Source organism: Alligator mississippiensis, chromosome 11 (assembly GCF_030867095.1).
Source record: "Alligator mississippiensis isolate rAllMis1 chromosome 11, rAllMis1, whole genome shotgun sequence".
Lineage (NCBI taxonomy): Eukaryota > Metazoa > Chordata > Crocodylia > Alligatoridae > Alligator > Alligator mississippiensis.
The window spans coordinates 46,744,174-46,759,645 of record NC_081834.1 but is presented as its reverse complement, the minus strand read 5'-3'; the positions used below and the strand labels follow the sequence as shown (position 1 = coordinate 46,759,645).

Sequence of the window (15,472 nt, the reverse complement as noted above, 5' to 3'; positions counted from 1 at the left end):
CAGATCAGGCGAGTGGCCCTTCTCTGGACCCTCTCAATGCTGGCCACATCCCTCCTGAAGTGTGGTGCCCATAACTGGATGCAGTACTCCAACTGTGCCCTGACCAGCGTCGCATGTAGGGGGAGGATCACCTCCTTGGCCCTGCTTGTGATGCATCTGTGGATGCATGACAAGGTGCAGTTAGCCTTACTGACTTCATCCTCACATTGGTGGCCCATGTTAATTTTGGAATCAATAATGACTCCAAGATCTCTTTCTGACATTGTGCTTTTGAGAAGCGAGTTCCCCAGCCTATAGGTATGCTGCTGGTTTTTACTGCCCAAGTGCACCCTGCACTTGTCAGTACTGAATCCCACCCTATTCTCATTTGCCCAACCCTGCAACCTGTCCAGGTCCAGCTGTATCCCATCCCTCCCTTCTCACGTACCCACCTCGCCCCAAATCTTGGTGTCGTCAGCAAATTTGAACAAGGTGCTTTTCACCCCCTTGTCCAAGTCGCTAATAAAGAAATTGAACAATGTGGGCCCAAGGACCGAGCCCTGGCCTACACTGCCTACATCCCTCCAGGATGAATATGTCCCATCCACCACCACTCTCTGGGTGTGTCCCCTCAGCCAATTTGCGACCCATCTGACTGTGTAGACATCAATGCCAAAGTTGCCTAGCTTTTTAATGAGAATGGGGTGGGAGACAGTGTCTCCCAGGCATCCTGAAGTCCAGAAAAAGCTACATCCACCACGACACCTGCATCCAATGATTTTGTGACCTGATCGTAGGAGGCAATCAGGTTGGTCTGACAGGACCTGCCCCTAATGAACCTATGCATGCTGGTTGCCCCTGAGCATCATCCCCACTGCTGGTCCTTCCCAGATGTGCTCCTGGATAATCTTCTCAAAGTGTTGCAGGAGCCCTAGGGGCTCGAGGAGACATGGGTGAGGGCCAGAGGGATGCAGAGGTCTTGGTGGGATCAGGGGGACACGGGAATCTCAGAGGGCATGCTTGGGTCATGCATTAGTGTCAGAGATACAGGGTTCCCAGGGGGCACCAGGGTCCCCTGGTACTGGAGTGCATGCAGGGTGCTACCTGTTGAGGCTGGGAGCATGACCCCTGGCCTGATGCAGGACCTGGTCTGCTACTTGGGGCCTCTCCTACTGCTCTGTGCAGGATGAGGGGTCTCTGGGTGCTGCCCCTGGGTGACTCTGCTGTCTGTCCTGCAGGAGGTACCCCCCCAGCTGACTACACCAAGGTCATCACAACCTTTCGCTTCCTGTCGCAGAAGCTCTTCATCTCGGTGTCGGTGCTGGCCAGCCTGGGCATCCTGCTGGCCATCATCTGCCTGGCCTTCAATATCTACAATGGGCATGTCCGGTCAGTGACACCCCAGTGACCAGCGTGGCCCCCTCCATGCTCCAGGCCCCGTCCATACCCAGCACAGACCCCTACATCCTACACCTGATCCCATAGCCACCTCTCCCCAGTCAGTACAGTCCCCCATGCCCACTGTAGTTACTGTGCAGTTGTGTGACAAGCTGAGCTGGTGCCCATGGCAAGCCCTGTGGGAGAGCAGGGTGAGTGGGGATGTACAGGTTGCAAGAGTGGGGCCTGGGGGCATCAGCCTTGCCCACCAGGAGCTCCTAAACAGTCCTGGCTGAGCTGTTGTCTGTGCTTTCTGCCTGCCCTGGCTCTGCTTCTTTTAAAGCAACAGCAGCCGGGAACTGTTTTGAAGCATGGCAACGCTGTTGAGACTGAGGGGGTGGGGGGTGATTCTGGCCCTCTCCTAACTTGGCACCCAGGGCAGGTGACTGTCTTACCCAGCCCTAGTTATGCTGCTGCCCATACATGCACCGTATGTTCAGTGACACCCCACACAGCCCAGTGCTCACCCTCAAACATCCAGTAGATCTACATGGTCTGCATGTTCATCCCACAGCCCCAAGTGGCCAGTACATCCCCTGTTACAGTGAACACTTGTGTGTCCCTACAGCCAGACACAGGCAGTTATTGTCCCTCCTTTGGGATTGCCTGTGCCTCACAATGGGGCTATCTGGTCAGTGTCCCCCCTTACCACCCCAAGGCCCATCCTATCCTGACCCAGAGGAGAGACATCCCTAGTGGGGGTAGGTGTGTGCCAGCAGGCCTGGGGCAGGGTTAGGAGGACGTCAGTTGTGCCCGTAGGACTGGGAGGGCTGTGACATGTAGGTCTGGGGTCTAGGGTAGGAGGCTAGGGGTTGGGAAGGTGGCACCTGGGGCTGTGAGAGGATCAGGACTGGGGTGGTAGGATGATCTCTGGGGTGCATGTGGGTAAAGGGGGAAGGTAGGACTGATATCTGGGGTGTCTGGTGGTTCAGAGGAGTGAGAACTAGGGGGCTGGCCTTAGGGACCCCCAGGTGATGCCTGGTGTCCCACCATACAGGTACATCCAGAACTCTCAGCCCTACCTGAACAACATGACGGCCGTGGGCTGTACACTGGCACTGGCTGCTGTCTTCCCCCTTGGCCTGGACGGCTACCACATCGGACCTGGGCTCTTCCCTTTTGTCTGCCAGGTAGGTACAGTATGACCCAAGAGTGGGGCTGGGACAAGGTGCCAGCAGAGAGAAGGCAGGGCAGGGGGCACAGGGATGAATCGGGCATGGGGTCCTACCAAGAGGGGCTCTCATGGGATAGGCAGAGAGCAATGCTAGAAATGGGGCACAGCCGTGGGGCCTCTTCTGGGGGAAGGACTGTGTGGGGTGGAGAGTCATGCTGGCGGCTCTCTCCTGGGGTAGTAGAGGGCAAAGACAGAGCTTTGAGGGGTGGGAGGCCCTGCTAGCCATGCCCTGAGGCTGCTGTCTGTGTTCCCTCCCAGGCACGGCTGTGGCTGCTGGGCCTGGGTTTCAGCCTGGGCTACGGCAGCATGTTCACAAAGATCTGGTGGGTCCACACCGTCTTCACCAAGAAGGAAGAGAAGAAAGAGCGACGCAAGGTGAGGGGTGCACTGCTCTGGGCTGCTGGGTGGTGGGAAGTGAGGTGGCGAGCTTCAAGGCAGGGAGGGGGGCTGTGGCTCAGCAGCCAGAGCTGACCTCAACTTCCAGTGTTGCTCTTGGGAGCTCTGTGCTGTAGGGAACGGGACAGGGGCTCCTCAGGGCCTCTGTGCTGCCACACTCTATCTTTGCCACCCATGCAGACCCTCGAGCCCTGGAAGCTGTACGCCACGGTGGGATTGCTGGTCGGGCTAGATGTTGTCACGCTGGCCATCTGGCAGATTGTGGATCCGCTCCATCGCACCATTGAGGTGAAGGCCTGTCAGGGCACCGTGGGGGGCAAGTTCGCAGCCCACTGTTCTGTGGAGGAGTGCATGGTGCCTGGGGGTCCAGCTGAGGCACTGCTGTAGGGAAGCTTGCAGCACCTGATCCCTGCCTCTGCCTCTTGGGGTCACCCTCATGCAATTTGTCTCTGAAGGAATTCACCAAAGAGGACCCCAAAACGGACATTGACGTTTCGATCCTGCCTCAGCTGGAGCACTGCAGCTCCACCAAGATGAACACCTGGCTCGGTGGGTAGGGGGGACTTCATGCAGAAGTGCCATGAGGCATGGGGGCTGATGGAGGGGGTCAGGGTGCTCATAGGTGGACAGAGCAGGGACCAAGCAGGGAACAGACAGCGTCTGAGTGGGACAGGGTGAGGTGAGTGAGCAGTATCTGGATGGTGGAGTATGTGGGGGTGAGGGTGGGGATGGGCAGTGTTTAGCTGGGAGGAGAAGGAAAGGGACAATGTTGAGTGGTTGGGGGAGTGTTAGGAATCTTCGCTGTCCTCCCCAACCCTCTCCACCCCCCCACGCCGCTCCTGCCCCTGCTGTCGGACTTCTCGCCTCACTCTTCCTGCTTGCCATCTTCTCCTGCTCCTCCCCCAGTTGCCCCCCCTCAGTCTTACCCTTCCCTGCTCTTCCCCTGAAGGCATCTTCTATGGCTACAAGGGTTTGCTGCTGCTGCTGGGCATCTTCCTGGCCTATGAGACTAAGAGTGTCTCTACAGAGAAGATCAATGACCACAGGGCCGTGGGCATGGCCATCTACAACGTGGCAGTGAGTACACCCCAGCACACTCCACATCCCCTGTGCCTGTCACCAGGCCATGGGCATGGCAGTGAGTATTCCCCGCTGGTGCTGCACCTATAATACCACTACTCACCCAGGGTACTCCCCTAGCCCCCTTTTCATCTGTGCTGGATTGGGGGGCATTTGTTTCTTGACTGTGTTCAGGGGAGCAGGTCCATCTGCCTCCCAGCTCCCCCACATGGTGACCCCCTTGCTCTGGCCTGGCCACAGGTGCTGTGTCTGATCACTGCCCCTGTCACCATGATCCTGAACAGCCAGCAGGACGCTGCCTTCGCCTTCGCCTCGCTGGCCGTCGTCTTCTCCTCCTACATCACCCTGGTGGTCCTCTTCGTGCCCAAGGTATGGGACAAGCAGGCCCCAGCCCAGCCCCTGGGGAGGGGTGTCCTGGTGCTGTGGGAAGGGCTACAGGGTTTTCTGGCCGTCAGCACAGGGAAGGGCCAGAGCCTCCGGGGTCTCAGTTCTGTGGGCAGTTGCCTGTGGAGTGATAGTTGAAGGGGGTCAGTGGAAATCTAGGGCTTGCTCTGCTGGAAGTGAGACAACGATGTGGTCTCTGGCTGATTCCTAGAGGAAGCGAAGGTCATAGCCAGGTCGTGGAGTCTTTACTCCAGGTGTAGCACTGGGAGATAGTATTAGACAGTTGGAGATGCCTGCTTCCAGTGTAGTCTTGGCATATAGTCTCTGAAAGCTGGCTGGCATGTAGCTGGGGGATTCTGCTGCGGGTGTGGTGCTTGGGTGTTTCCTCAGACAGTGGAAACAGCGGAGAGCTGTGTTCTCAGTATAGCTTTGGGTTGGTTTCTGACGGCTCACAGAGGGTAAGTGAAGGGTAACACTGGATGTAACATGGGGATGTTACCTAACAGATTATAGGGTGTATTTGGGGCCTCTTGTGGGTAGCATTGGCATTGGGGGGTTGTTCTCTGAATAGATTATTGGTGTGTTTTCTTTATAGTAAAGAGTGTTCTGACAGCTGGGGGTGTTCATTGGGATCTCTGCTCTCAGTGTACAGTCAGTATGTTGTCTTTGACTTTGCAGGGGTGTGGTTAGGGGAGGTCTATGCTCTAGATGTAGCCACAGTGAGAAGGTTGTTCAGGTCTGTGGTTTGGGTGTCGCAGTATCATGGAATCATAAAGCAGTTGGGCTGGAAGGGGCCTCCAGAGCTCATCTAATCTGACCCCCTGTCTGAGGCAGGGTTGTTCTTGGCCAAGGCATTGGAGTCTTGCCTTTGACAGTCAAAAGCAGTGGATTCCAACCTCAGATCATGACCCAAATGAGGGTCGCAGAGGCAGTGCCAGTGGCACCACACACAAAGGACAAGTCGTGCCACATGCCGGGAGCTCCCCCACTCCCAGGCCATTGCTGCTGCTGCCACACCACACTGCTCCCAGCAGCGGGTCATGGGAAAAAAAGGTTGGGAACCACTGGTCAAAAGGAAGACTGTGGAGTCTGTTTTCCAAGTGTCGTTTAGGGGTGTTGCCTCTGACAGTCAGCAGGGACATGGCTGGAGGGTCTCGGGGCTGTAGATGCACTATTGGTGTGTTGCCTTTGATAGTGAGGATAATGGGGTGTTCTTTGGGTAGCTATGGGGTGTTGTATCTGATGGTTGCCAATGGCTATGGGAGGTCTGTGACTAGGTGAAGCACTGGGGTATTGCTTCTGACAGTCAGCGGGGACACTTGTTGCAGATGCGGCGTCTCATCACCCGAGGGGAGTGGCAGTCAGAGCAGCAGGACACCATGAAGACTGGCTCATCCACCAACAACAATGAAGAGGAGAAGTCCCGGCTGCTAGAAAAGGAGAACAGGGAGCTGGAGAAAATCATTGCTGAGGTGAAGAAGAACTCTGTCTATCCCCATGTCAGCTGCTGTGACCTTGGGGGTGCACAGAGGAAGGTGGAGGAAGCAACCCCCAGCAGAGGGCTGATAGACCACATGGGGTGGTGGGAAGTGCCCCCCACCTGTACAAGTCCTTATGACACTGGGATGCAAAATTGGGGTGTGGAGTCAGAGCCTCAGGGGGTGGCTTCCCCCTCCATGCCCATCAGTAATTGAGGGCTGGGGCTGGGGCCAGCGGGGTTAGAGCCCAAGGCAGCCTCTGAGCCTCCCCCCACACCTCCCATACCCCTTGCTCACCTCAACCCCGTCTCTTCTCTCCCTGACAGAAAGAGGAAAGGGTCTCGGAGCTGCGCCAGCAACTGCATGACCGCCAGCAGCTGCGCTCACGGCGCCGCTCCTCCAACCCCTCCCGGGACAGCTGTGCTGCCGACAACCACTTTGCCAATGCATCAGGCACTGTGCCCACCCTCTACCAGCCCAGCCTGCCCCTGGTGCGCTGCCTCGTCTCTGAGCAGGCCGACAAGCTGGGGCGCAGCAACTGCGATGGCAGCCGTGTCCACCTGCTCTACAAATGACTGCCACGTGGCTGGGGCCAGGGCCAGGGTAGGGGGTGGGGACAGGGCAGGGGGCAGGGCCCAAGAAGGGGGCAGAGCTCAGGGGGGGCTCTTCTTTTTTAACCACATCTCTAATCTTTGTAAAATATTGCTGTCTCTGTCCGTCGGTCCATCCGTCTGCCCCACGCCCCTCAGTGTCTAGGATCCAGGGGCTAGCATTGGCTCTCCATGGAGCGGGTACCAGGGCCATAGAGTCTGGGGTATGCCCTGTCTTAGCATCATTTGAGTGTCTGTCAGCTGGTGGGGGTGGGGGCCAGAAGGGGCAGCGTCAGATGGGACAGGGTCAGCTGCTCATAACCAAGATGCAGGAGGTGAATGGAGAAGGGAACATACACCGGTGTTGCTCGTGTTCTTGTGCTGGGTGTGCAGTCACGCTGTAGCACGCGGTCAGACCTGATTGCCTTCTACGTACAGTCACTGTGTTGTGAACAGCCAGATCCAGTTACTGGTACACGCAATCAAGGTGTGTTGCGCACCCAGATTTAGCTCTTTGTATGTACGGTGTTATTGTAGCCTACGATCAGGTCTGGTTATTCGTAAGTACAGTCAGCCTATAGCACACCACCAGATCTGGTCATTTGTATAGCTGTGTAGTGCACAGCTGGCTATGGTTACTGTAATGTACTGTCAGGCTGTAGGGTACAGCTGGGTCTAGATACTCAGAAATGTGGTCAGCCTGTAGCGCACAACTGACTCTGCTTATTTGTATGTACAATCAAATTGTATTGCACACGCAGGTCTGGTTACTGCAATGTACTTTCAGACTGTAGTGCACAACCAACTCTGGTTACCAGCATGTACAATCAAATTGAATTGCACACCTGGGTCTGGTTACTGTAATGCATTTTTTCAGACTGCAGTGCACAACAGGCTCTGATTGCTCATATGGACAGTCAGACGAGCACACACCAAACTCTGATTACTGTTGAGTGCAGTCAGACTGTAGTGCACAACTGTTTCTGATTATTTGTATGTACAATCAAATTGTAGTGCACAACCAGCTCTGGTTACCTGTTAGTACAGTCGGACTGTACCCCAGAACCAGGATTGGTTATTGTATATGTGTGGTCATAGTGCACATTCCGGTCTGGTTACTGTCATGTACTCTCAGACTGTTGTGTACAACCAGATCTGGTTTCTTATATGTACAGTTGCACTTTAGTCAACAACTGGATCTGGTTATTCTCATATATGCGGTCATGTTGTTCATATGCAAAGTACTCTTGTTCCTTTTGCCTACCTCTGCTCTGGAGCACAGAGCCAGGGTGATGCCCCACCCTGAGAGAGACAGCTGGATCACACTGGCCTCAGCTGCTCACCCCTACCATGGAGGAACTGCATGCAGAATAAGCGGGTGACTCATGCCTAGTTGGCCTGTGTAGCACAATTGGACCTAAGGTGCTTATCCACACCCTGGCTTACAGGAGACAATCATGCCATGTTACCAGTAGGAACAGCTGCAAAGACCTGGAGTGGACCATCAGAGGGGACATGCTACCCCTTGACGGAGGGTCACACTCTCTACATTGACAGTAGTCTCTTCACTGTGGTACTTTTCCCCCACCCAACACCCTGCACTAGTGACTAGGCTCAGGTCCTGGGGTGGGTGAATTGGGCCCTGAAGGATACAGCTAGTTCCACAGTGGAGCTAGCGCAGCAGGCCCTAAGTTGTCCTGATACACCTGGCCTCAGTCCTCCTCTTCTGCTAGATGTAGCAGCAGGATGGGGGCTCCCTGGATAAGTTTCCTCATGGACCAGGCCTGGGCATACCTCAGAGGCTCTGTGTTCAGTGCATGCCCTGGCCTAGTAGAATGGCGACCTTCCCCCTGCAGTTCCCGTTGCTACTCAGATAACTCACCTGAAATCCAGGAATCAGTCTTCTGCCAGGTATTGGCTTGGCCAACCTGGAAGTCAATAACAGCATGATAAGAGCACAGGCTGCATGCAACACATGGACTATGACAGGACCTGAGGCATAAGGCACACCAACCTGTGCACTAGTGTGGCACCTGATGGAGCAGGTGCTGTCTCTCTCATGTACCAACAGCCCAGTGCATCAGGGTGCAGTGAGCCCTGAATTTCCTGGGAGGTCACAATGTTCCTGAGGTAATGAGGCCAGTTGTGGAGCCACTTCAGTGGCTTGCTTGCTCCTACATGCACTCCACTATCCCTCCCCAACATTTGCAGAGACCCCATGTCTGTGCTGCCCCAAAAGCACAACTGGCATTGTGCACCTTGATGGCAGATGCACACCACATGCCAACAAGGTACACACAAACACCATGGTCCATATGGTTGCCCCAGACAAGCATCAGCCCCATTCCCACACAGACACTGCCCGCACAGCATCACACAGCCCCATAACAGACACAGCACACAAATCCACCAGGGGTGAGTGCATCGTGCACGACAAGGCCCATGCATTTACACACAGGTATACATGCATACATAGACACCCAAACAACCACCTTGCTGTGCAGACCCCATACATACAGCATCAAGGCAGCTGCCCTTTGCACACACACAGCTGCCACAGCCACATACAGGAGGAATAGTGCCCTGCTTCTACCCCATACAGATGCTGCATGGACAGTGTTACACATGGAGCCAACACAGCATATACGTACTACGTGTACTGCATCTCATGCACATGTGCTGACAGGGCCAGCCCACAATTTTTGGGGGCCCCCTGCAAGATATAGTTTTGGAGTCCTCGATCCATCAAAAAATCAAAATTGCAGTATAAACTCACTGAAATCAAATAGTTGGGGCTGGGCTGTGCGCACATGGGCTGCGCTGTGGGGGGGCATGGTGGGGGAAGCACACACTGGGGATGCCTGGGTTTCCTCCCCAGGGCCAGAGCCAGGGCTGGGGCCCGGGTGGGAGTGGAGCTGGGAACTCCTCCCCCACTTGGCTGGGAAGGGGTTCCATGCCTGCATCAAGCCCTTTAAACATGCCGCAGGTGGCGGGGGGCGAGCGGGGCATGGCCTCGGCTGCAGGCCCCCTGCAGCCACAGATTCTGCAGGATAGGACAGGCCAGCCCTGCGTGCTGAGCACACAAGGTGATGCTACAACCCTGAACTGAGAGGGAGTATATAGGAGACACGAGCTCCTGTTTTGGTGTTTGTCTCAGATTTCTCCCTACATCCAACTGTCCTGTTGTCTGTCTGTCCAGTCACCCACCACCACATCCAGCCTTCTTGCCATTCCTGTCTGTCTATATAGCCCCAAGCACCCCCTGTCCTCTCCTTGCTTTCCTCCATGGTCACAATGTGACCAGTCCACCCATTCACCCATCCCTCCCCATCACACTGCAGCTGCAAGTCTCTGTGGAGGCAAACTACTGCACCACAGCCCTGCCTGGGCTGATGCCTGACAAGAGGAGCAGGGATGGTTGGGATGGGGCAAGGAGCTTATGCAGCATCCACCATCATGGCCCCACAACCTCCTCCCCATCCCCAGGCCAGGCGTGTGAAGGCTGCGGGCTGGGGCTGGCTCTAGGCTGCTCTCAGGTCGGGCTAGTACTTCCAGTGCAGTGCTGTGTGGCAAGGGATGATATGGGGACAGGGACGTTCCATATCATCCCTTGCCACACAGCACTGCCTGCCCCTACTGGATGTACCATGGCTGCCCAGATGGACTGTGCCTAAGTGTGGGAACAGATACCAGGGTCCCCACCTCCTACAGGAACCAGGGGCCTGTAGCTGTGGGGTGACAAAAGCCCCTGCACAACATAGTCTGAGCCAACCTCCTCTGTACCACCCTCCCCACTGCACCTAGAGCAGGGAAGGGAACCCAAGAGTCCTGGATCTCAACCCCCTGCTCCAACTCATCAGACCCTACTCCCTTCTCAGAGCTGGGGACTGAACCCAGGGGTCCTGCACATCCCTGGGCCCATGTGCCAACCCCAGCCTTCCCTTCCTAGCCACCTCCCTAACAGCAGAGTGTGCACAGGCTCTGGCCAGCATTAGCAGGCTGAGCCCTGGGGCTGTGTGGAGGTGAGCTGGGCCCTAGGGCTACCAGAGCCTCCCATACCAGACACGGCTGCTCCTACTGGGCCCAGCCAGCTCAATGGACCTCTTCTTCCTGGGATGGGGGGATCTTACACAGGTGCCAGGCTAAGCTCCCCCATCACAGCTCTTGCGATAGGCAAGGGAGAGGGGGTTAGAGGGGCTGACAGAGCAGGTCAAACCTATGGGACTGGGAGCCTGGTCTCCTGGGATCTAGCCCTAGATCTGGCTGGGACGTGGGGTCCAGGGTATATGGGAAGGATGATCTGAGAGCCAGGACACCTGGCTTCTATCCCTAGATCTGGGAAGTGAGCAGGAGAACTGGGAACCAGGAGTGCCCCCCTCTCTACCCCACTAGTCTCTGCTCCGCTCTCAGGGTCATTCTTTTCCCCTTGGGTAGTTCGAAGCCTGTCAGAACATCATCGACACGCAAAAAACAAGACATTTAATGAAGGGGGAAGCAGAGGAACAGGAGAAGAGGGGTCACATGCATGTTCCCAGGAGATGGGGTCTGAGGGGGCTGGTGCAGGGAGTGGTTTCCCCCCCACCTCAGTTCTCTGGCAGTGATCAGGGGATGTCACAGTCACAGACTCACAGTCATGTCCAGGTCCTGGCAGCTGCTCCTCTTGTCAGGCATCAGCCCAGGCAGGGCAGGGACAGGGCAGTCCAGGGGCTGGTGCTAGTGGCTGTGCTTGGGCACAGCAGGGAAGTGGCCTTCATCCCAGCCCAGCCCAGCCCAGCCCACAGGCATCAGTGCCTGGTGGGGGGAACTAGAGTGTGGTTGGTGAGTGTGCTGTTGATCTTGGGCCTTGGGGGCAGCATCCAGGTGAAGTTGCTGAACCCTGGGCCCGGCACGGCCATGTTGTACACACCTGGCAGCCAGAAGAAGATGTAGACACCGCAGGCTATGAGCCCCACTGTCACCACTATGGCCACAGCTACAGCCACGCAGAAGGGCCAGCTGGTGATGCTCAGCCTCCGCAGGCTACGTCCCGCGACCCGGGGCTCAGGACGCCCTACATCCACACTCAGGCTGATGGTGTTAAGGGTACTGCCTGGCTTAGGCAGTGCCGGTGCCCGGCCCCAGGCCCAGCCCTGGTTGCCGCCATGGCCTCCATTCCCCCCTAGCATATAGAGCAGTCCCTTGCGGCGGCTAAAGCGGATGGAGCCCTTGGGGGCACCAGGCACAGAGGGCAGCTGCTCCAGCAGGTCGTAGCGGGTGGGCAGGCCGGGCAGCCCTTTGCGATGGGGTAGGCGTGTGAGCTCCCGGCACACGGGGCAGCTCACAGCATTGACTTCCTCAGAGGAGACATTGATGCGTGCCAGGCACTCCAGGCAGAAGGCATGCCCACAGCCCAGGGCCTTGGGCACCTTGAACAGCCGGTCGTAGGGCATGAAGCAGATGATGCAGTCCGGGGGTGTGTCCTCCTCCTCTTGTTCCTCCTCAGGCCCTCCAGCCCCCTGCAAGTCAGGCCATTGCTGCTCCTGGTCCTCTGGTGCCTGCATGGCACCTGGCCTCTCCTCTGCCATGCCCAGGGCTGTCTCCTTCACGTCTGGCAGAAATAGGACTTGTGGGGTGGAGGCACCACACGCACTACAGCCTGGGAGGGTGCAGGCAATGTGGGATAGCAGGCACCTCCCAGTGCCCTCTCCCCCAGCTCTTGCTGGGCCAGGCCTGCAGCAACGTATCTGGAGAAGCTAAGGAGAAAAGACAATATTTACCCAGCAGTGATAAGGAACCTAAGGAGCCTGGCGTCACCATCCCAGCTGGGAGACGCCCCCAGCACCCCAGATTATATGGGGGTGGGGGTTGGGGCTACCAGCCATTGCCTGGTTCCTCTAGAGTCACCCCAATACAGACCCATCATCTGTGCACGCAGCATCGGCATGGAGCGATTGGGTGCCCACACTCCCCACCAGAAGGAAGGGGGAAGAGAGGACATGGTCCCCACAGCACCTTGCTGCTAGAGCCCACACCCAAGCCTGGCCTCTGCTCCCCGTGCCCAGGACCCCAGGCCTAGGCTGCCCCCTTCACAGCTCTGCCAGTGGCCCTCAGCCCTGCCCCACGGCCCCTGCTCTCCCAGCTTGGGGCTCCCCTGCCTCAGCAAAGTCACTGGCCCATCAGTCTCACCTGCTTGCTGGCTGTGGTCCGCGGGCTCTGGGAGGGCACAGAGCCGGGACACCGGCTCTCCGTGTGTCCCCAGCCCTGGGCCCCTTCCCCTTGCCTTTGGTCCTCCCCAGAGCACTGGGGAAGCTGCGTCCCGTACGCCGGCTCTGCTCTACCTGGCACCAGGTGCAGCCGGTCCTGCCACTCCCCAGCCCTGGAATCCGTCCCCTGCAGAGAACGTTTCCTTTCGTCACGCCTGCAGCTCCACCCTCCTCGTGTGGGCCTGGGCAAGGCTGCAGGGACAAGCCGGTGCCACCGCATTCCCTGCCTGAAGCCACCGTGCCAGGAATGTGACTAGCAGCTCGCTCCACCAGCATTAACCCTTTGCCCCATTCAGTGAACACCCCCTATTGCACTCCCCCAGCCCAGTCTGCAGCACGGTGCCTTCCAGCACAGCTCTGGGGCATCCATGCCAGCACTGACTGCCAGGACTACACCCTGCACCCTGGCCCCTTGGTACCACATTGGGCCTGGCACTGATCCACAGGGAGTGCTGCCCCTAGGAACCCCTCACCCCAAGCTGCAACAGTGTTCCCTACTGGCATACTGGGGTTTCTGCCTCCCTGCCTCTGGTGGGAGGGGTCCCCAGGGCCTGCACTGACTGTGGGGGAAGAGCTGCCCCCCTCCACTGGAAGGAGGGGACAGCCTTGACCATAGCACAACTAGGTGTGGGCAACCCTCCAGGGGAAGGGCTAATGGTAGCACCCCAGGGTGGGGCGGGACAGGGGAGAAATGGGCTGGAGAACAATGCTGGGGCAGGCAACTGCTCCAACAGCCTTGTTCTTCAGGGGTGGGGAGACAGGAAGCGGGAATGGGCCAGGATCCTGGATGCCATGTCAAGGCCAGGAGGTTGGATCCACAACCTGACCCATGGGAGCACGGGGACTGCAGCCCTGGCTCTGTCAACTTAAACCTCCAGAGATGAGGGGTGGGGGTGATGGGCACAGGGCTCGGAGCCTGGCCCAGCTGGGAGGGCAGTATGGAGGGCACCAGGATTGGCCTGGCCTACTCTGCAGCCATGGTTCGGCGCCCCTGCCCCAACCCGCAATTCTGCTCCTGCCGGACTGGTCCATCCAGCTGGACCAGCACCTCTACTCCCCCAGGGCAGGGGGCAGGTTGTGTCTCTCCCCTCTACACACACAGCACCTGCTGCCAGAATCAGAGCAGGCAAAGCCTGGGCCTCACTGTGACCCTGAGGGTCCCCTGACATCCAGACCAGGCCAGTCAGCCCTGTGCTGTGGTCAAGAGCCTGCACCCCCAGGACAGAGGTCAGAATCCAGCCCGAATCCCCCTGCAGTCAGGCGAGGACTCCAGATTTAGCCCTGAAGAAACCAAGACCAGAGGCTGGCTTCCATCCCACTGCACCCAGCAGAGAGCTCCGAACTGGCCCGGAGCAGCCAAGATCAGGATTCAGTGCAGTCGGGAGGCAACTCTGGGGAGACCCAGTCTCCTTGCAAGCCCTGCTCTTTTCCTGGGCCACTCAGCTACACCCAGCTCAAGGGGATATTTCACCGTGCTGGTTTTGTGCCCAGCCCAAGCTTCAGCTCACACCAGGGCTGGCTGAAGCAGGCAGGTTCCAGTTCCCTCTCCTATTCCCCCGCTGCAGTCACTGCGCATTGGCATCATGCCATGAGAACATGGGCCCTGCCTGACGCAAAATGTTTCCTACGCTGAGGCAGCCTCTGGCTCATTACTGACCCACTTCACATGGCCCACCCTGTGCCCTCTGCACACGCAGGTACTTGAATGAGAACTAGGTGGAAAGTGGAAGAGGGGCAAGTCTACCCCTCCAGCCAGCAGATGCAGCTTTGCTCCTCCACAAGCCCCTGCCTCCCCCAGAGCTCACTAATGGCCATGTAACAAGAAGGGTGTCAACATGGGGTCAGCAAACTAGGCCTGTGGCCGCAGGCAGCTTCCAGGGGGTGTTTAGCTTAGCCAGATAGGGGTCATGCTGTGGAACTGGCTTGGTTTGGTAACAATCCTTTCCAAGGCTCATCCCAGGGACTGGAAATGGAGCATCTCCCCCCAAAGGCAGAGGAACAGCAACTACAGCTAGATATTATGGGTGCAGACGGAAGTTGTAAGTAATGCTGTAAATTTAATCACTTTACACAAAGCACTTAAATTTAGTGTTATCAAAACCAAACAGATAAGTGGCTCCTGTGCATGGGAACTCATGCCTCCATGCAATGACTGAGTCCAGGTGGCAAGGGGCACTGCTGCCTGCATTGTAAGCCAGCCAGGGTCCTGGAAACCCCTGGCTGGCTGTCATGGGGGTTGGGCACAGTCTGGGGGTTTGAGCCCCAAGCCCATGACAGCAGGCACTGGGGACCCTCACCCACCCAGGACATTTTTCTGTTGGGGGGGAGGGGCTGCTGGGCAGACAGGGTGGAGCCAGCTGTGGCAGATAGGGAACAAAGGCCTTCACCTGCCATCAGCCCCTGCAGTGAGGCAAATAGGGTGTGCTCAGCTACGGCAGAAAATGGACAATGGGCCTGGACAGTGGGGCAGGGGAAGTGGTTGTGGGCTGGGATTTCACGAAAAGGTGATTGCTAGAAGCCCCTTCCAGGGTTTGAGTTCATGGGGATGCCCTGGCCTTCGAGCCCCCCGCCCAGCCCAGCTGTTGGAGCGGCTGGCTCTGGCTGCTGTCAAACCCAGAGGCACTCCTTGCAAGTTGCAGCACCCATCCTAAGTGGCACACTGACAGCCAGCAGCAGTGGGCCGTGGATGGGATCTGAGGCCCACCACCATGG

The 15,472-nt window shown here is 57.5% G+C and overlaps 2 protein-coding genes across 3 annotated transcripts in view; one reads left to right on the top strand and one right to left on the bottom strand.

Annotated features, from left to right (window-relative positions):
• The window catches only part of GABBR1 (gamma-aminobutyric acid type B receptor subunit 1), a 42,788-nt gene extending 35,058 nt beyond the window's left edge, over positions 1–7,730 (top strand). For both annotated transcript variants that reach the window (XM_059714196.1, XM_059714195.1), the window contains 9 exons: positions 1,218–1,368; positions 2,414–2,546; positions 2,849–2,965; positions 3,167–3,274; positions 3,442–3,535; positions 3,936–4,063; positions 4,307–4,435; positions 5,779–5,922; positions 6,255–7,730. In XM_059714196.1, the coding sequence (XP_059570179.1) occupies positions 1,218–1,368; positions 2,414–2,546; positions 2,849–2,965; positions 3,167–3,274; positions 3,442–3,535; positions 3,936–4,063; positions 4,307–4,435; positions 5,779–5,922; positions 6,255–6,503 (1,253 nt within the window). In that variant the 3' untranslated portion in view covers positions 6,504–7,730. The remainder of the gene's footprint in view (positions 1–1,217; positions 1,369–2,413; positions 2,547–2,848; positions 2,966–3,166; positions 3,275–3,441; positions 3,536–3,935; positions 4,064–4,306; positions 4,436–5,778; positions 5,923–6,254) is intronic.
• Positions 7,731–10,974: 3,244 nt separating this feature from the next.
• On the bottom strand, positions 10,975–12,960 carry RNF225 (ring finger protein 225). Its single transcript, XM_019499126.2, has 2 exons — positions 12,684–12,960; positions 10,975–12,250 (listed from the first exon to the last, which is right to left on the bottom strand). Exon 2 carries the CDS (start codon positions 12,080–12,082, stop codon positions 11,303–11,305), a length of 780 nt encoding a protein of 259 aa, XP_019354671.1. The 5' UTR covers positions 12,083–12,250; positions 12,684–12,960; the 3' UTR covers positions 10,975–11,302.
• Between the last annotated feature and the right edge of the window lie 2,512 nt (positions 12,961–15,472).